The sequence below is a fragment of the Myotis lucifugus genome, unplaced genomic scaffold, assembly GCF_000147115.1.
Source record: "Myotis lucifugus unplaced genomic scaffold, Myoluc2.0 scaffold_584, whole genome shotgun sequence".
In the NCBI taxonomy this organism is placed as follows: Eukaryota; Metazoa; Chordata; class Mammalia; order Chiroptera; family Vespertilionidae; genus Myotis; species Myotis lucifugus.
Genome location: NW_005871632.1, coordinates 1 through 19,760, shown reverse-complemented (window position 1 = coordinate 19,760; position 19,760 = coordinate 1). Strand labels below are relative to the sequence as shown.

The 19,760-nt window shown below is 49.3% G+C and overlaps 2 protein-coding genes across 2 annotated transcripts in view; one reads left to right on the top strand and one right to left on the bottom strand.

The window, feature by feature from the left end:
• The window catches only part of GAREM2 (GRB2 associated regulator of MAPK1 subtype 2), a 14,307-nt gene extending 9,566 nt beyond the window's left edge, over positions 1-4,741 (top strand). The window contains exons 3-4 of the mRNA XM_023745811.1: positions 1,230-1,506; positions 2,043-4,741. Of these exons, the coding sequence (XP_023601579.1) occupies positions 1,230-1,506; positions 2,043-3,075 (1,310 nt within the window). The 3' untranslated portion in view covers positions 3,076-4,741. The remainder of the gene's footprint in view (positions 1-1,229; positions 1,507-2,042) is intronic.
• A 1,159-nt stretch (positions 4,742-5,900) lies between these two features.
• LOC102421232 (trifunctional enzyme subunit alpha, mitochondrial) lies at positions 5,901-18,296 on the bottom strand (the record flags this gene model as incomplete). The annotated part of the gene is made up of 11 exons (XM_014446878.1): positions 5,901-6,378; positions 6,465-6,610; positions 7,124-7,238; positions 7,925-8,120; positions 8,821-8,889; positions 9,297-9,437; positions 10,871-10,957; positions 13,339-13,510; positions 15,853-15,987; positions 16,419-16,528; positions 18,240-18,296. Coding segments are annotated over 11 exons (1,371 nt in total), but the record flags the coding sequence as incomplete, so codon positions are not given.
• Between the last annotated feature and the right edge of the window lie 1,464 nt (positions 18,297-19,760).

Here is a 19,760-nt window from a genome sequence, read left to right as displayed (position 1 = left end):
GCGCACCAGGCGGCCGAGGGCCTTGCGGAGGGCCGCCCCCGGCCGCCCCCGAGCCCCGACCTCATCAACTTCGGGTCCGGACCGCCCGCCTGGAGCCCGAGGCGCCGCCGCCTCCCGTCCCTCCCAAGTTCAGAAGCTGTGAGTGGCCGGCGGGGGGGCGCTGAGCTCTGTGGCTCTGGCCTCCGGGGGTGGGCCCAGCCAAGGGGCTCCGCTTGGGCCTTCAAAGCAAATCCTCCCGGGTGGCCAGCTCTTGGAGTGTGGGGCAGAGGGCGGCCGGTGCTGGGGAAAGGGTGGCAAGAGCATCTGTACTTGGGGACACCAGGGACGGTGGCCTGGGGGCCGTGGGACAAAGATGCCAGGAGGTCTCCAGCCACAGACAACTTGCGGAGAGTCTAGCACAGCGGGACCCAGACGGTTTCACGGAACAGTCTTTGAAGTTGCCCAGTGAAAAGCAGGTTCCATGGTGAAATGAGTTTAGAAAACGTGTGTAGGACTCCAGCCCTCCACTCCTCTCCACTTGGGAGTTACAGCGCCTGGAACATTAAGGCTCTGAGAAGACCTGCGCTAAGGAAACCTGCTTATCTGTATTAACGCAGAATTTCCCAACTTACATGTGCGCAGAATATGGACAACGCCTATGAACACCCCATGGAGGCCACTTTGAGTATTTGACCTATGAGTACGAGATGCAGACGGCAGATACGTTACAGACACTTTAATCCCCTCCCACAATGCCTCTTCCCTCTTTTTTCCTTTTTGTGTGTGGAGGGAATGTCTGTTTTTCTGATTTATTTTTTTTTAAGAGTAAGACAGGGCTCTACTTTTTAAAAAAATATTTTTATTGATTTCAGAGAGGAAGAGAGAGGGAGGGAGAGAGAGATAGAAACATCAATGATGAGAGAGAACCGTTGATCGGCTGCCTCCTGCACACCCCACACTGGAAATGGAGCCGGCAATCCGGGCATGGACCCTTGATGGAATCGAACCTGGGACCCTTCAGTCCGTAGGCTGATGCTCCATCTCTTGAGCCAAGCCAGTGAGGGCTTTCTGATTGTTCTTTAATCTACTTTTCTATATTCTTTTTCTGACATCCTTTATAGATTTCCAAGGCAGTAGGAGACTGTGTATGTTGTGGGCTCTTGAGAAGTGAAACAGGCCGGAGAGAGGAGGAGGGGTGGGGTGGGTAGGGTAGGTGGCTGGTGGAGGAGGTGGGGCGTGAGGCCAGGCAGCCTCTTGGCAAAGTGGGGCAAAGAGTCTCAGAGTTAGTTGTTGGGGAAGAGAAAGAAGGAGGTCAGCTGCCTGGGGTCGGAGGTGGAGTCATGCCCTCTGCTTGCAGGTGAAGGAGGAGTGCCGGCTTCTCAACGCCCCGCCCGTGCCTCCCCGGGGTGGCAATGGCAGCGGCTGGCTCCCTGGCAGCCCCCCGGTGCCCCCACGCTTCCCCAAGCTGCAGCCTGTCCACTCGCCCAGCTCCAGCCTCTCCTACTACTCCTCTGGCCTGCAGGATGGGTGAGCCCCTTTCCGCTTCTGGCCGGTTCGCCTGTGGTGGGTTGAGGCAGGGGAAAGAGGAAGGGAGTCCAGGCTGAGGAAGGGAAGACTGCAGGCTGCGGGTTCAAAGGGTGCAGGTCCTTGAGCAGTGCTGAGGGGGAGGGCACTCGGTGGGGGGCTGGGGCCCAGTCACTGCTCTCCACGGTCCTGCTTCAGTTGGCTGCTTTCCTAAATGTGAGGATTGGACGGGAACATTGCGCTGGTTCCTTCCAGGCGGGGACTCTGTCCCAGGATGAAGTGTTCCTTGCTATTTAAATTTTTTTCCGTAACTCAGTTTCATTGACTTTTTCCTGGGGCTGGGGATGCCTGAAGAAAGAATGGAGCAACCCCAGAGGTCCCGGGCCTTGAGGGCTGGGGTCCGGGCCTGTGTTGCCGAGATCGGAGTGGCGGCCTCTGTGGCCAGCAGAGTGGGGGTTTGCAGGGCCATGGGTGTGACCTGGCGTGTTTCCCTCTTGCTCTGTCTTACCCTCCGTATGTGTCTGTCTCTCTGCCCACAGGACGGGTTCCCGCAGTGGCAGTGGCTCCCCGTCACCAGATGCCTACTCCCTCTATTGCTACCCGTGCACCTGGGGAGACTGCAAAGTGGGCGAGTCCTCTAGCCGCCCCCCACCGCCGGGACCCCTGCCCTCCACCACGCAGCCCAGCCAGGCCCCACGGGCCCTCGCAGAGCCCCTGAGCAGTCGAGCTGCCTCCCTCTTGGGGGCTGACACCCCTGTCAAGACCTACCACGGCTGCCCGCCACCACTTCTCAAGCCCTCTCACCCCCAGAAACGCTTTGCTCCGTTTGGAGCCCTCAACCCCTTTTCCGGGCCTGCCTACTCCTCAGGCCCTTCAGCGGCCTCCTCTTCAGGGCCCACGACCGTCTCGGCTGCCCTGGCTACCTCCAGCCCTGCGTGCTCCCCAGGCCCAGGCTCCCCAGGCCCGGCCTATTCGGCTGCACCCACCTCCTCCTGTCCCACCTCCTCCTCCTCCTCCTCTGAGTGGCAGGAATCGGCCCTGGAGCCCTTTGATCCCTTTGAGCTGGGGCAGGGTGGTTCTCCAGAGCCGGAGTTGCTGCGCTGTCAGGAGCCCAGAGCTGTGGGGGTACCTGGGCCTGGACCCCGCCTTTCACCTCTTGGACCCCCCAAGGCCTTTGAGCCTGAAGGGTTAGTGCTACGGCAGGTCCCCACTCCACTGTCACCAGCGGCCCCGAAGGGGCCCAAGGCAGGTGGAGCACGCCTCCTTCTCACCCAAGGGCGCCTGGAAGGGCCTCCTGCCAGTCCCCGGGAGGGCGCCATAGGCTGGGGAGGCCGGGAGGCCTCCTGGCAGCCCCCCGCCGACCTGTCTGCGCTCTCTCTGGAGGAGGTCTCTCGCAGTCTGCGTTTCATCGGGCTCTCCGAGGACGTGGTGAGCTTCTTTGCCCGAGAACGTATCGATGGCAGTATCTTTGTGCAGCTCAGTGAGGACATCCTGGCTGACGACTTCCGCCTCACCAAGCTTCAGGTCAAGAAGATCATGCAGTTCATCAAAGGCTGGCGGCCCAAGATCTGACCTTCCCAGCTTGCAGCTGCGCAACCGGAAGGCTGGCCCAGAGGCCCGAGGCCAGCCACGGTCTGCAGGGGACAGTGCTGCCTGTGAGGGTGCCAGGTAGCCACTCTGTGAATCCAGGGGGGCCACACTGGGAAACGGGGTCCTCTGGGACCAGACCCCGGCATGGGGACGGCTTGCCTTGGAGTGTGCAGAGCACGTGGGGAGAGGAGCAGAGGCCCCCGGCCGCCTGCACCTGGTGAGGCACTGGCTGTGACCCCCATGGTGGGGTCAAAAGCTGGCCTCATGGTGACCTAACACTGTCCCACACTCTGAAGATCTTCACAGACAACTCGCACTTCTCCAGTTTGGAGGTGCCGGTTAGCAGGAAGGGAGTCCGTAATTTAAGCACAAATCCCCCAAGTGCCCTCTCTCCTCTGTGCTCTGGGGGCTTTTGGCCTAAGCTGCCCCAGGGTCGGGGTGCCAATTTCAGGACCTCTGCGCTGCGATGCCCTTCCCTCCCCCCTCTGCTGCACCTTGAGTAGGTCCCTGGCCCTGAGCACAAGTGTATCCAGTACAAGCCCGTGCCTTTCACCTCCGAGCCCCACTCCGGGTTCTGGTTCGCGGGCGCTGACGTTGGAAGAGCACAGCGCTGCTGGTAATGGACGTAGCTCATTAGGGAGGCAGGTGCCTACGGACGCCCTGGGTTCTGAGCTCAGTGCAACTAGCCCTCATCCTGCCAGGGGGGGTCCAGTCTGTGAAGACTCTGACTCCATGGAAGAGCAGGCTGATTGGTCGGCTGCTCCTTGGTTCTGACAAGTGGCTTTCAATCACTCCCACCTGCACTGGTCTCCTGCCTCCATCACTTGACTCTGGCAAACACCTGGTGTCCTTCCCTGGTTTCCTGTCCATAGTCGCAGGTGGGATGGGTGGGAGGCAGCACAGTGGCTTGGGAAGACCTGCCCTTGCTCAGGTGCTTTCGGACAAGCCTTTGGGCCCTGGATCTCGAGCATGGTGGTCCATGGCACCCCGGGCAGGTTGGTCGTTGTGTGCAACTGCCCGTCCCCCATGCTCTTCCCGTCTCACCTGCCCAGACCACATTACTTCTCATGCTCACTGGGGCCAGGCCCCAGAGGTACCAGCCTTCTGCCTTACCCAGCCGACCTAGATATTTATTTCCTGCCTTGAGAATAGCAAAGCCATGCTGGTGCCTGTGCCCCAAGCAGGCCTCCTCAGCTCTGAGGGAAGGGAGTCAGGAAACAGCACAGAGACCGATGCAGAGACAGTTGGTTTCCTTGCTGATCAGGTAATGAATTCCCGAGGACTCGTGAAATAAACGCTAGACGCCGAGGACAGTGCCGGTGCAACTCCGCTGTCGGCTGCTTTCTTCCCGTGAAGGAATGGTGGGCGTGCCCCGCAGGAGAGGACGTGGGATGGTGTGCCTGCAGCCCATTCACGTGTCCCCAGAAAAGGCTGGTAGTGCTGCCCGATTCCCTGCTGAGAGCCCCTCAGAGCCCCTGCCCTAAAGAACTTTTCAGCTCCCTCAGCTGTTCCAACGGAATTCACACCTACCTAGTGCTGTTCAGAGGAAGGACCAGACTTCAAAGCTCCATGCCACCAGCCCGGGCCCAGGTTCAACTTCCTGCGCTGGCAGACCGCCTGCCGTGAGGCGCTCAGAGCCCCATGTTCTAAAGCCAGTTTTCTTTTCTTTTTTTAAAGGTATTTTTATTGATATCAGAGAGGGAGAGGCAGTTAGAAACATCAGTGATGAGAGAGAATCATTGATCGACTGCCTCCTGCACACCCCCTACTGGGGATTGAGCCTGCAACCCGGGCATGTGCCCTTGACTAGAATCGAACCCATGACTCTTCAGTCCACAGGCTGACGCTCTATCCACTGAGCCAAACCAGCTAGGGCCTGAAGCCTGTTAATGGCTGTGGTGGATCAGTTCTCTACCTGCGGACTGGTCATCTGAAAACCCCAACTCAGAGACGACTTGGTTTTAGAGCCTGGCTTCCTAGCAACCAACTGTCAGTGTTTAGTAGAGCCAGAGTTAAGGTCCTTGCCTGGCAGTCCCAACAACAGAACTGGTCCAGGCAACGTCTGAAGTACTTGTTGCACTCAAACTGGCACAGAGGCAGGAGGGACTGGTCACTTCTCAAAGTTGAGAAGGCGCAGTGATGGGACACGATTCCGCACACACTCAGCGTGGATCCTTCTGCCAGAATGAGCTAAGAGCCTCGATGCTGTTTACCCAGACTGGGCCCTGCTTCTGTCAGAACCTGAGTGTAGGAACTTCCCACAGCAGAGGGCAGGGCGTAGGGGAGGAGAGGAGGGTCTCGCAGAGCGGAGGAGGTGGTGGGCTGACTCAGCATCCCCTGTACTCACACGTGCTGCCTCTGCTCATTGTGCAGGCATTTCCCATGCTGTGGTGCAGCTAAGAGGTGCAGGAATCAGTGACCAGGAAAATGTGATCTCCTCTGATTAATGCCAACCTTCCCACAAACACGCTGAGAAGCATGTGTGAATGTGTCACACCAAGAAAAAACGGTAAAACTCTGCAACAAGGAAATGCAGTCTAGGGAGAGTTTGTTTTATCCTGGTCCTCCATACCTGGTTAGTCAGGGCCACTTCCCGCTGTAAGCAGAAGCCCAGCCAAAGCATTTAAATAGTCAGGTTTAGCCTCAGAAAGTCCCACCCTCTATATCCCAGTCTCTCTCTCTTCAGGTGCTGCTCAGAACTCAACATTCTTACCCAAAGCATAGGGCTTTCTCCCAGCCCACTCCTTGAAGGAGGGGTTTAAACCAGAAGGGCAAAGACAGTAGAAAAAGGAACAAGCAGGCAGGGAGGCTGATAAATAAGTTTGGTTTTTATTATCCTGTGTTTGGCTGAGTGTGTGACTGCCCTCGCCACCACTGGCTTCCTGGGAGGAACGCTGCCACTTTGGATCTTTGGGCTCATAGATTCGTGAGCACAGTGGGTTCACCTTCCAACAGGAAGTGCAAACACAGCCAGACTTCACCGGGAGGAAGAGACAGTCTTAGCTGAAGGCACTTTAATCAAGGCACACACCCAATGCCAGTGTTTGTCTTCCCTCCGGTTACGGATAAATCTAGGTGCCACTCTGTTGGAGACCAGCACTGCGGCAGGTGGGTTAGTGGGGAGCGAGCAGGTGTGAGCTGCTCACTGGTAAAACTTCTTGTTAGCGCTAGCCTGGTCGATCAGCAGCTGGCATGGGGTGAACTGTTTCCCGTAGGCAGCCTCGTACCTCTTGAGCCGGTCCACTATCTTCTGAGCACCATACAGATCCACAAAGCGGAAGGGCCTGCGGGGGAAGCAGGACTTTGTTGAAGGAGACAGCCATACGAGCTCTAAGATAAAGCAAGCTACCTCCCCAACCTCCAAGGCCCACCTCCAAGACAGGGGGGGAAGCCGAGTCCAAAGACCGCTCCGATGTCTCCCTCTGCAGGTGTGGCCAAGATCTCTTCCTGCAGGCACATGGCGGCCTCGTTCACGAACCGTGACACCAGGCGGTACTGGATGTCTTCGTCAGAGGAGCTGCCAACAGGGAGGGACATTCAGGCAGAGAAGAGCAGGAGGGGAGGGTTGCAGGAGCCACACAGGGATGAGAGCCGGCCTCCAACTCTAGAGAAGGTGCTGCCGGGAGTCCAGCCTTTCCCGGGAAAAAGACTGGGTAGAGCTACTTGCCCTGATTAACCAGAAACAGCACCTAGAACAGGGTCTGCAACAGACTAGATAAGCACCTCTAGGTATCAGCAATGGTCAATTACAAATGATACTAAAGGGGCCTGGGACAATGGTCTTTCTAGCTGCTCTCTGGGACCTTCCGAGGGAAGGCTGGAGCAGGGGTCTACCAAGGCTTGGCGGCAGTTCTCCCCTGATGCGGGCAGAGAATGAGGTGGCGTGCAGAAGGCAAAAGTACAGAGCACTGTGCCAGCATCAGGGGTGTTCTTGGTCAGGCACGGTGATCATAACAGAGACGGAAGAGGGGCTGAGAAGCTTTGGCTGATAGGAACGTTTCCATGCCATAAGCCACTCAAACTGACTTACACTTCAGGCTTAGGAGACACCTGCAGGCCTGCCAAAACACTATCCATGTCAGAATTCAAATCCTTACTCTTCACACCCTCCTTGTAGACATAAAAGCCCTTCCCAGACTTGCGACCTAGAAGAAGCAGGAAAAGGTAGAGTTAAAATTCTTAGAACCCGGGCCCGAGAAACCACTTCCCTTCCTGCTGGTCTGCGGTAAAGCTCCCGCCTCTCCTGCCTCTCGCCTGTGTTCCCGGGTTTTGGATCTAGCTAACCCTAGACATCTGGTGTTTGTCAGAGAGCTCACAGAGCAGGAAGAGAGGTCTTAGGGTTTGGACATCTTTGTATCTGTATGGGAAAGGCCAGCTGGGTGAGTTTTAATGCCCAGATGTGCAACACCAGGACCTGGGATGCCCAGGTCCTGGCACTGATTTTGCTGCTTTTTGCTGCTACTTTCAAAAGAGAAAGCCACCTCTCTGGGGGCCTCAACTGTACACTCTGTAGGTAGAGCTACTTTCTCCACACAGGTGGCCAGCAGCATGGTAATGCAGGTCACAGATGTCCGAGGCCTTGGGCAGGTTGAAAATACTCGTCGATCTGGCATAACTGGGGCCAGGTAGTGGCGGAGCTTCAGAAGGCCAAGGTTTTACCTTTTGTCCACAATCCACAGGCCCAGACTAAGGAGAGGTTGTCATGCAGTCATTTTTGAAATTCCCTATGATACCAGGAAACACACACGGGCCTCTGTAACTCCTTGGTCTCCTGAAGCTGTTCGGAACTTGTGACTGATGGAGCTCGTTGTGTTTCTTTGAGGATACTCACCCAGGAAGCCCTTGGCCACCATCTGTTTCAGCAGCTCCAGGCTTCCACCTGCAAACCTCTCCCCAAAGGCTTTGCCTAGGTCTTCTGCTACGTGTTTTGCTACATCAACACCAACTTCATCCACCAGTGTGGCAGCACCCACAGGAAAGCCAAAGCCTGTGGTCAGGGAATCCAGCTTCTTAGGGCCAACTCCTTCCTGAATGGGAAGGAAAGCAGGGACCTCAGGGGAAGGCCATCCCTGGTCCCCCACACGGGCTCCCTGTGCAACAGCCACTTCTCTTCTGGCTGCCACCTGGCCAGGCCCAGGACTGGGACTGTTTCAGTCAGGGAAACACGAGGTTTGGGGGTCACACAGGCAAAAAGTCTGAGCCTTCCCTAACCTTTAAGGAAGTCTAGAGATGAAAGGTATTCATTTCCTTGTCTGCAATTCTGAATCTCAATAACCAGAAGATTCCATGGCAGACAGGGCTGGTTCCCAGGACTGAAAGGAGAGAGAGTCCAAGAAGCAGTGCTGCAGAGCCCCGGGATCCTGTGTCTAAGTGCCTGTGAATGACCTGTAGGGCCACCGGGGGGACTGGCTTGCACAGAAGCAGACACAACACCAATCAGACCATGCAGGTTCTGTTCTGGATGGCCCCTGCCGCTAAGGGGATGCAGAAACAGCACAGAAGAGCATGCTGGGAGGCCTGTGGACTAATGGAGCAGAGAGAGGCTAAGGGAGCAGAGCCTATGGCTCCCCACCCCCGTGCAGAAAGGGATGCCACGAAAGGGCCTTCTTGGAGAAGAGTCAGGGGTAGTGCATTAGAAGGAAGCTTCTCCTCATCCTGACATCAGCGGTTCGGGGGACTGGTTTAAGGAGTGGGAGAGGCCTCAAACATTCCGAGAGCAATACCAACCTGGAGAATTCTGATGACTTCAGACATCATGGGTGCGAGACACCTCGTGGTATAGAAGCCAGGTCCATCCTGCCAAGGGGGAGAACATGAACTCGGGGCCCCTCTGTTGCAGATACTACCCGAGTCTGAAAGCAGCCTCCCTTTCCCAGGTATCATTTCAGAGTTCAAGGTGATCATAACCTCAATCAGAATCCTTAAAATGAAATGGCAAGGGAAGCCACAGCCAGGAGCAGCAGGGCTGGAATCCACGAGCACAGCATGTGGTTTCGTGGCCACCCGAAAGGCTGGGAACCTGCCACGTCCCAGACTTGCCCCACTCCAACCCTGACTCAGTGGTACAGTCAACACCACTATCCATACTGTACACAATCAAGGGGAAGTCCTATCAAAAGGAACGAGTTATAAATAAGCCTGGAGGTATGAGGAGTCTTAATAAAACTTATCCAAGTCTGCCGCTCTGTTCCACAGCTCCTTACCTTAACCACAATGATGACCTTCCCCTGCTTGAGACCCACTGCGACAGCGGACGCAGTCGTGTCCTTAGACGTCTTCTCGGTTGTGATAATCTCCAGCAGCTGCATCTTGTCCACAGGAGAGAAGTAGTGCATGCCAATCACCTGGCAAGGGGAACAAAAAGCCAACAGGTTTCACGCTGAGGAGGAAACTTAGCAGCTTCTCTTTTCGCTGGGAAGCCCTGGAAAGAAGAGCGGTTGTGATCCAGGAGCACTGCTTGGCAGAGTCAAGTGGTTTGGTCCATGGTTCTTTGATCAAAAGTTCAGTATGTTCAGAGAGAGCTTACTGGATCCTCTCCCATCTGCTTCTAGGGCTTTTCACTGAGAGCAATTGGTCCCACCAACAACTGGTACCAAAATCATGGCTAAAGGCCAAATTAGAGTTATCAGGCAAGAATGGAGGGTCCACTTGTATTAATGCTGACGGTTTAGGTGAGAGGGTCTACTTTTTGTGGGGGGAGAAGGGACAGACAGGACGCCGTCAGTTCTGGGCAAACTGAGATGGTTGGTCCCTTTGGCCTTACTTGCATACGAATGACATTAGGTGATGAGAATTATCTGAGATCCTGCAGGCCGGACTGCAAAGCGCGATGCTTGCTCCTCTCCGCTGGGGAGAACGAGAGGTGGCAGCAAAGGAACAAGAGGGCTCCTCTGCTGACTTTAAATGCTGCGGAGGTGCTCTGCGTGTGGTGACAATGCCAGACTGTCCACCTGCCTTTACACTGTGTTGTGTCTTCCCCTGGTGTCACACTATCAGCTGCCTCTTCTCCCTGTGACCTTTTCCTGCCATCACTGAGCCTGCCTCTATCCGGCCCTAATCTGCTGTGTGCTAGGAAATTAGCAAACTATTAGAACAGGAATAAAGAGGCTTTTGTGTTTTTAGTACATGGAAAATGTGTTAGCCTTTCAAATCCTTCAAGTCTTTTCCACTTCCTGCCTACCTTTGGCTGGTTCTGGTTGGATGAGGCCAACTGGGTCCTCCTAAGAGGTGAGGTGTTTCATTTATCCTTGAGTGTTTTCACTTTCCCTTGATTTTACTCTGGTGGATAGCAGAAGCCCAAAGATCAACCTGTGGTCCTCATTTCAAATCGCTGAAAGTCCTTCCACACCCACCCATTTCATGTCCTGGGTCAAAGGTCTAAGTAACCCCCACAGATAGTGACATCCTACCACACCCCCGATCCTCATTCCTGAGTCTGGAACTGGAACCAAACCTGTTCTGGACAGTCGGTCACCAGAGTCTGCTATGTAGATGAAGTGATATTTTGGAGCATCCCTTCTTGGGCCTATCTTTCAATACCTAATTGTAATAAAGGTGGGTTTCATAGTCTGAACCTGAATAATTATACCCATGAGGATGCAAATCACCTATAGAAGCATTTTTAGTTGTACTTCACTTGTTCCTGCATCACACACTGGTCATGGTACTAGCTTTTTTGTGCCCAGTTTTGGGGAATACGTTGTCAGCTCCACCCCAGTCCCTTCTCAATGAGTCTGAGGCTGTAAGACATTTCAGGGTTTTTCTCTTCAAAATTTACCTTCTCAGGTCTTTTGCTGACAGAAGCAATTTCATTGATTGGGAGAGCCGATGTGTTACTGGCAAAAACACAATGAGCTGGAATCACCTGCAGGGGAAAAGCATTGAAGAATGTGTCACGTGGGCCTGGGAGGTGACTGGAGTCCAAAGTCAAGTAATGAGTGACACTCGGGCCCAGCCATCCTCTCACCCGGAACTGTGCGGACTGCAGACACACTGCCTGACAGTTAGGACTTCCTAGGGCATGTGCTGAGGAATGTGTTGGCCTTGTTCTCTTTTCCATTCAGCCTTCCAGTTACAGCCCATCCTAAGGTCACCTAATCCTAACCTGGAGACTACACCCCAACAGTTACATAAATAAGACACTTCAGATAAACACTGAAAAAAGATGACCTTGAATCAAAATTCAGTCATTTCAATATCCAGCATGGGTGTCAGTCCTCTTCTTGTTTGGATCTGCACTCAAGTCTAAAAGCTTATGACACCCCCACCCTTCAATCTTTATAAGAATAAGCCATAAAGTGCATGCCTACCTCATTTTATACTCTGTGCTAAAAAGCGATACACCACTATAATTATATTTACAGTACATGAATACTATTAACTATCAGCTTTATCAACCTGCAGAATAGTCTATAATGTAGACCCTTCTCAGCATTCTGTCCATGATCCCAAATTATTCATGTTTGTATTCAGATGCCTGGATGAAAACATGGAAAGCACACCTGTGGCATTTGTGCAAATCTGGGACAGGCAGAAGCCCAACATCAAAGATGAAAATCGAGGTTCAAGATATATTCAACACACTGAAAGCTGAGTGTAAAACAAGATAAATTATAATGGGGATAAAGTATTGCATTAAGATTTTTTAAAAAGGGAAAAAAAGAACTAAACGGGCACCTGATGAACAAGACCTGAATTGGCAGTGATCCCCTGATAAAGATCCCAGGATTTTAGTTCATCAAAAGTATAATGTGAGTTGACAGCAGAGCATGACTGTAAGAAAGCTACCGCAGTTTCCACTTACAATATGGTGGTACAGTGTCTAACGCTGGTGGCAAAATTCTTTATGAAGAACAAACCAATGTCACCAAAGATGGCTGGCAAGAGCTCCTCCCCTCTTGTACATGCCCGCTGGTCCTCCCACCCAGGAGGAGTCTATTTCCCTCCCCTGAATCTGAGCTGGCCTGTGACTTGCTTTGACCAATGGAATGCAGCAGCAGTGACTGCCAGTTCCAGGCATAGCCTTAAGCCCAGTAGCTTCTGCATTTGCTCTCTTGGAAGGCAGCAGCCATGCTGTAGAGAAGTTCTGGCTGACTGCTAAGTGAGGGAGGCCACCAGCAGAGGGAGGCCACTGGGAGGCGCTCCAACCAAGCTTTCCGCTGAATGCAGGCATATGAGTGATGCTGAGTGAAACCACATGGTTAAGGACCAGCCACCTCTAGGAAGCCCTATCCAAACTGCAGAACTGTGAATTGTTTTCACGTGGTTTGTCATATGGCAACAGAGCACTGAGACATGATGAAGATACTAAAGGGGACAACCAAGGCAGTGAGAAGTTTGGAGAGAAGGATTGTGAAGAATGTCAACGGAGTGGGTTTAGACGGTCATCTAAGAGTAATGCTCACTACTCAAAACACCTAGAGTGTTGTCAAGTCAGCACCATTTTATTTATATCATTTATTAGCCCACGTTCTGTTTGTCTAACTGTAGGCTAGTCTAGGCATCAGCTCTATCTCATGCCTGGATTACTGCCATTTCTTCTTTTGTGGGCTCTTTCTTTATATTACAAGTACTTGTTTTGTTTCTGTCATCCCATCTCAAGAACTGTGACGTAGAGCATTTGGGATAAAGACCAAAGCAGCTCAGCTGGCATGACGCAGTGGTTGAGCGTTGACCTATGAACCAGGAGGTCACGGTTCAATTCCTGGTCAGGGCACATGCCCAGGTTTCGAGCTCGATCCCCTGTGTGGGGCATGCAGGAGGCAACCGATCAATGCTTCTCTCTCATCATTGATGTTTCTATTTCTCTCTCCCTCTCTCTTCCTCTCTGAAATCAATATTTAAAAAAGCAGTATTTCCACAAAGCAGGCATTTGAATCCTGCCTGTTGAAATTGTTTCTCCCTATTTCCTTTGCTGTCTAGACCTGAAGAACTTCTGTTATGGCTTACGGTCAACCCAAAATGGCGAGAAATCTGCCTCTACTCCATGAGGTTATTTGTATGCTTGGGTGACTGAACTCCCATATACGGCTAACAAAACCTGTGCTTAGGATAATAAGCTACTTGATTTTCCTCCATAGGACTTAGATTTGACATTTACAACATACAGCGTGCATGAGCGCACATAAAAACTTAGGCTTGGGCTCTTCATAAAAAGAACAATGAGTTTCCTGTAGTTCCTTAAACCCCGTATCTGTGTCCTCCACTCACTATACTAGGATTCAAGTACTCAGGCCCCTTACTTACCGCTTCTACTTCCTTCAGTACTTTGTGCTTAAGATTAATGTCCTCAAAAACAGCTTCAATCACCATGTCGGCCTTTTCAAAACCCTGGTAATCAAGCTGCCCAGTCAAGTTGTTGAAAATGAAGTCTCTTTCAAATGATGTTAGAGTTTTCTTCTTCACTTTATCGTTCAGTCTAGAAAAAAAAATTTCTAGTCAAAAGGGAAGAGTAGGAAACTAACATTTATTGACTGTCCATGGGCCAGAGAGTATATTATGTTTTCCACCAACTCTGTGAGGTCTTATTACCATTTTGAGGGAGCTGACTTGCTCAAAAAGACTCAGAGCGACTTGTGGTCAAAGAGCTAGGTACCAGGGTACCTAGGGCACAAGGATTCAGACAGGTAACCCCCAAGTCCACATTCTTTCTCTTACAAGATGCCTCTCAGAGCTCAATTTACATAAACTGTATCATTCATAAAACAGTTTTGCCATGAGGAGTAAACACAAATACTAGAATGGCAAAACTAAGAGCAGCTCTCAGCCAACCCATGTCCTAGACCATATGGATTTATACTTGCTTAAAAATCATTTGGTTATTCTGTATTTATAATTTTATAGAGGACAGAGACCAAGAATTATTTCTTATATTCTTAACCAACTTTCCAGTCAATACCTAGTAGCATATTGTATTGATCACATAAAATATTAACTCAAGGTTTCTTCTTTCCCACTGAGAGCTAAAAGGATTTCTGCTACTCAAACATTTATCTGATTATTTTTTACTAGAGGCCTGATGCACGAAATTCGTGCAAGGAGCTAGGCCCTCGCAGCCTCATCTTTGTTGGGAAGGTCGTCTGGAAGGTCGTTTGGCTGTCTAGTCTAATTAGCATATTATACTTTCATTATTATAGATTGCCAAGGAAAACAGGCTCTCTTAGGTTTTCATCTGACCATATTTTCAGAATAAATGACCTAGAGTTTTCCTTTGAATGAAGAATGAAGCTAAAGCCCCTCCACTAATTTCCTTAACCAAAAAGAAAAATTAAAGCCACAAGGTAAGTTCAAAGAAGTATGCAAGTCTTAAAAGTATGGGTTCAAACCTCCTGGTTTCTGAAAACCATGTCAGCAAACAATACAACTTGTCAGAGTTCAAGATATAATCAGTTGCTCTAATGCCAATGCCTAATGAAACTATTTCTGAGGGAGGACAGGATCCATGTAGGTCCCAAGTCAGCAGTCTGGTGAGGGGCATTCACCGGAGCCTGGTGTTTCTAAGGCAAAAGGGAAACCAGGACACCTGGACCCAAAAGAGATCCAGGGAGGAAGCTGTTCTAGAGTAGCAGTTTCTCACTAGGTGACTATGAAATGCTGTGGGGCGCTTGCAGGCTAGTCTAAGAGCGATGCTGATGTCTAGCACACGTCCTTTCTTTTGCTCCAACTCCTTGTTATTTTAAAATAATCTGCCAAAATGATTAAATCTGCCAGGTCCCTGGTAGCAATAGATGAGCTTCTCTGCAGAAAAGGGGTAAAAACATGCTTTAAGCTATCTAATCCACTTGAGAAACAAAAAAATGCTCACTCAGCTAACAGTCACATGCAGGTATTCTAAGTGCAGCCAGCCTGTCCATTACAGTGGAGCAGAGAACTGAGCTGAAACCAATTCCCATTTGGAGAAGCTGCTGCTTCACTATTCCCCTCTGCAAAACAGGCAGCAAGTGTGTGTGTGGGGAGAGGGTTAGGTGAGCAGAGGGAGAATAATATTTACTCTTTATTAATTCAGAGGTAAGATGGAGACAGTCTTATAAAGCCTCAGACACTGCGGAACCAAATCAATCAACTGCTTCTCCACAGTCACGCCAGTCAACAAGGCTCAAGAGTTCTGGTCCCAGTGCTACCTTCAACGTGCAGTTACTCGCATTTCCTCATTCCTAACCTCAGTTCTCTCCACAAAGACAGTCCATAACAATAAGCTATTACATGAAAACTATCAAATTCACAATTTTCAGTCTGATACCAAAGTACAAAATAAATGTCATTTAAAAATATCTAATAGATAAAGATTTTTCTTCTGCACTCAAAGACTACAGAGTCTGATAATACTAATGGTTTATAATATCTGTGACAACATGAAGTAAAGGAAGGAATTAGCATTTCAAAAAATCAGCCCTAGCCGGTTTGGCTCAGTGCATAGAGCCTCCACAGTTGGACTGAAGGGTCACAGGCTCAATTCCAGTCAAGGGCACGTACCTCGGTTGCAGGCTTGATCCCTGCAGGAGGCAACCAATCAATGTGTTCCAAATTTATTCATCTCTCACATCGATGTTTCTCTCTGTGTGTCTCTCCCCCGCCCTTCCACTCTCTCTAAAAATCAATGGAAAAATATCTTCGGGTGAGGATTAACAACAACAAGATCAAAGGAAACATAGCTCAACTATGGAGCATCTAGTACTCATCATGTTCAGCAAAAAGGAATCAATGATGGCAAAAAACACTAAAACCATTCTACCTCCTGGCAATGGCAAGAAGCAGGCTTACCCTTTGAACACTTGTTGCTGTCCTCGGCTCAGCCCGGTTAGCGTAGCATCTTTAAGTATAGTCTTTAGGCCCTTGTCCACAGAGACTTGGGCAATGCCAGCTCCCATCAGCCCTGCACCAAGAACAGCGAGGTTCCTGAAAGGCAAGGATAAAATGACTTCTAGTAAACAACTTTTCATCATTTACGTAAAAGCAGGAGAATGCCCAAGTTATCATCCAATAAACCAACTAAAGCAGACACAATCATAAGGTATTTCAAATAATTATTTATAAAAATACACCTTTAATAAATGACTGATTTTCAAAGTTAAATTAAAAAATCCTTTAGGTTTATAAGAATTGGACTACCCAAGAAGATCGAATCATATTGATCTTCAATCATGCCGAGATCACTGAAAAGAAAGCCAAAAAGTTCTTGGTAGGAATAGGGATCTAATGTGCCCAGGACAGAGGTAGTTTATGGCAAGATTGAAGACATAAATCTAGCTGGGTAGATCTTCTTCAAAGACATCTACAAGCTTAGCACGTGGGGAAGTCCACAGGGCTTCCTGGGGAGTTTAACTTACTTGACCTCCTTCTGTGGCGTTCCAAATTTATTCTTCTTGCACAGGACCTGACCATGGTACAGCCCTATCAAGGCCTTTGATTCTCTGGTCATCGCAAGCTCTCCAAATTTCTGAAATGTACAAAAGAACAAGGAAAAGTAGAACTTCACAGTCTCGGTGATATGGATCCCTTCCGTTTGGTTTCTCTGGGGAACAGAGGTAACACAAGCAAAGCCACAGGTCCTCGGGGTCTCAGCGGTGCCTGTGCTGGCATCTGTCTTCTACGGACGTGTCTTCTCTTTACTCTTCTCATCTGCAGCACTTTCCGACTACTGCTTTCAAAGGTGTTGGGTATAACTGAGCTCATTCTCTACATTAGAGTCCTGGTAGCCTTTTTCATGGCATTAGTGTGTCAGAGCCAAAATGGATCTTCATGATCATCTCAAGCAACCCTCTCGGTTTAAAGATAGGGAAGAGGAGGCCCAGAAAAATTAAATGACCTTGTTCAAAGTCACACTGTCTCAGAGCGGCAGAAATGGAACCTGAACCCAAGCAGTATGACTTTCAACTCCCGTTCTCTTGCCACTGTAGCAGGTGGCCCACACGGGACCTACCACTTTGAAAAGTATATCACCACTTATGGAGAACAAGTCTCAGCTTAGTGGTGAGGAGCATGAGCTTTAGAGTCTGGTTTGACAGAACTGGGTTTGAATCCTGGCTCTGCCATTTCTCAGTTGTGAAGCTTTCTTCATCCTTAAAATGGGAAAACAATGCCTCTTTTAACAGTATTGTGGGGATTAAATGAGAACACTAGTAAAATGACTAGGGTCTCAATGTTAGCTATTGTCATCACCAATATCACTAGAATTTATTGTTATAATTACAAGGTTCCAAATAGTATTCCAAAGAAGGAATCCCTCTAATAAAGTTGCTATCATGTCCTCATAAAACATGAAACACTGTTCTACAGAATCAATGCTTTACTAATCTTGATTTAGCAGTGATTCAATAAACCAGTGATTTTCAAAGTGTGGGTAGAAATCCATCAGTGTTCATGAATTTAGTGGGTAGTGCTAAGTAGAATAGAAAGGAAATACCTAGTACTACACATGCAGGGTGAACAATTATTGATGCATAAAATATGCTTTCATTTTACTGATGGAAGAGAATAAATCAGAAGTGCACTGCAGTAAGCAGTAAGTACAGACATGTTTTCTCTGGAACTTTTCCTAAGCTCTTCCCATACCTTTTGTCCTATTACCAAAGAGCAATCATTCTTCAATGATTGCTTAGAACTTACAAACAACCCAAACCACTGAAATTTGCCGTATCACCAACTCAGAAAGTAAAAGGAGTGAGGCTGGTTCCTGTATCCCTTCTCTTCTTTCATTTATTTTTTTAAAAATTAATTTATTTTTTTCTTTCTCTTTTTTTTTTTCTTAGTGGGTGCAAAAAAACATTTCCTTTCATTTTCTAATTCAAAGTTTTATCGCTAGGCCCTAACAAGTAAGGACTATACTTTTCTATCAATGTATCATTTTATCACAATACAATCAGACCGACTTCAGCACAAAATGTCCAAACTATTCATTCGAAAGAATTGTAACTCTGCCCCTGCTCTTCCTTGTTATACCTTTGTTATTGAGAGCAAGTTCAAATAGTTGGGGACCACCAGGTTTTCTTGCATCTACTTGCCTACTGAGATTAATCAGAAAAAATGGTAACCACTGGAGGAAATGTTTTACTAGGCTTTGAATACTTTTTCTTTTTTCAGTTTTGTACATTCTCAGATCTTTGGTTTTCTTATATCTAATAAGCAAAAATCACAAGAAAAAACTTTACCTGAGATTCAGAAAGATAGCCAGCTTCTTTTCCTTCCTCAAGTCCAGTCTTGACCACCTAAAAAACATACAAAATACTTGTTCACTGTTGGAGTGGATTTATTCAGAGAAGGCTGAATAAAATTACTAGTGTTGTTAGTTTTTTAGTTTTTGTTTAAACACACACACACACACACACACACACACATATAAATATTTCAAATTGATTTCAGAGAGAAAGGGAGAGGGAGAGAGATAGAAACATTAAGGATGAGAGAGAATCATTGATCGGCTGCCTCCTGCACACCCCTCACTGGGGATTGCACCAGCAACCCAGGCATGTGCCCTGACGGGGAATCGAACTGTGACCTCCTGGTTCACAGGTCGACGCTCAACCACTGAGCCAAGCCAGCCTAGTGTTGTTAATTTTTATTTTTAGCTTCTTTCTTTACTTATTTTAAAGAAAAGTTTATTTGATTTTTAAGGGAGAGTAACAGAGAGAGAGAAACATTGATGTGAGACCGAAACATCTATCAGCTGCCTCCTGCACAACCCCTACCAGGGACTAAGCCCATAACCGGGCATGTGCCCCAACCAGGAATTGAACGGGCAACCTTTCAGTGACCAGGATGACACCCAACCAATTGAGCCACACTGGCCAGGGCTAGCGTTGTTAGTTTTTTTTTTTTTTTTTTTAAATATATTTTATTGATTTTTTACAGAGAGGAAAGGAGACAGATAGAGAGCTAGAAACATCGATGAGAGAGAAACATCGATCAGCTGCCTCCTGCACATCTCCCACTGGGGATGTGCCCGCAACCCAGGCACATGCCCCTGACCGGAATCGAACCCGGGACCTTTCAGTCCGCAGGCCGACGCTCTATCCACTGAGCCAAACCGGTTTCGGCGAAGTTTTTAAAGACTAGATTGGAGCGAACCCGTAACCCAGGTATGTGCCATTAACCAGGAATCGAACCCATGGGCCTCCAGCGTGCAGGCTGACACTCTAACCACTGAGCAACCAGCCAGGGCCAGAACAAATTTCTTAACTCATTCTTGACCAACCTTCTGCAATCTAGCTTTGATCTGCCTTTCTGCAGACATCTCACTGTCCTCCTACAACACCTAATCTCAATAAAGTTCGTTGAAGAGCTTGGTGCTTCCCACCTTCTGAAACTTTGCTCAAAATGCCCACCTGACCTGGCCCCACTTTCCTTTCACCTACTCTCTACCCATTTCTCAGGGCTCAGGTCAAATCCTGCTCTTCCTGACCTCTTTGGTTCACAGTGATTATTCCCTCCTCTGAGCACTTAGCAATTTTCCTCCATCCCATGTATCCGGCAATAGTCCTATGCTGCTCTATAATGTCCCTCACACTGTTATCTGCCTTACCACATATATATGTCTAATCTCCCCAGCCCCGACTGTGAGATGAATGGAGGTAGGGGATTATGTTTCATATTTTATGTTCTTTGGTGTCTTCTGCCCAAAATATATCTGTTGGCTAATCCATTCTCCAATTCTGAGGTCTTTAATTATACGC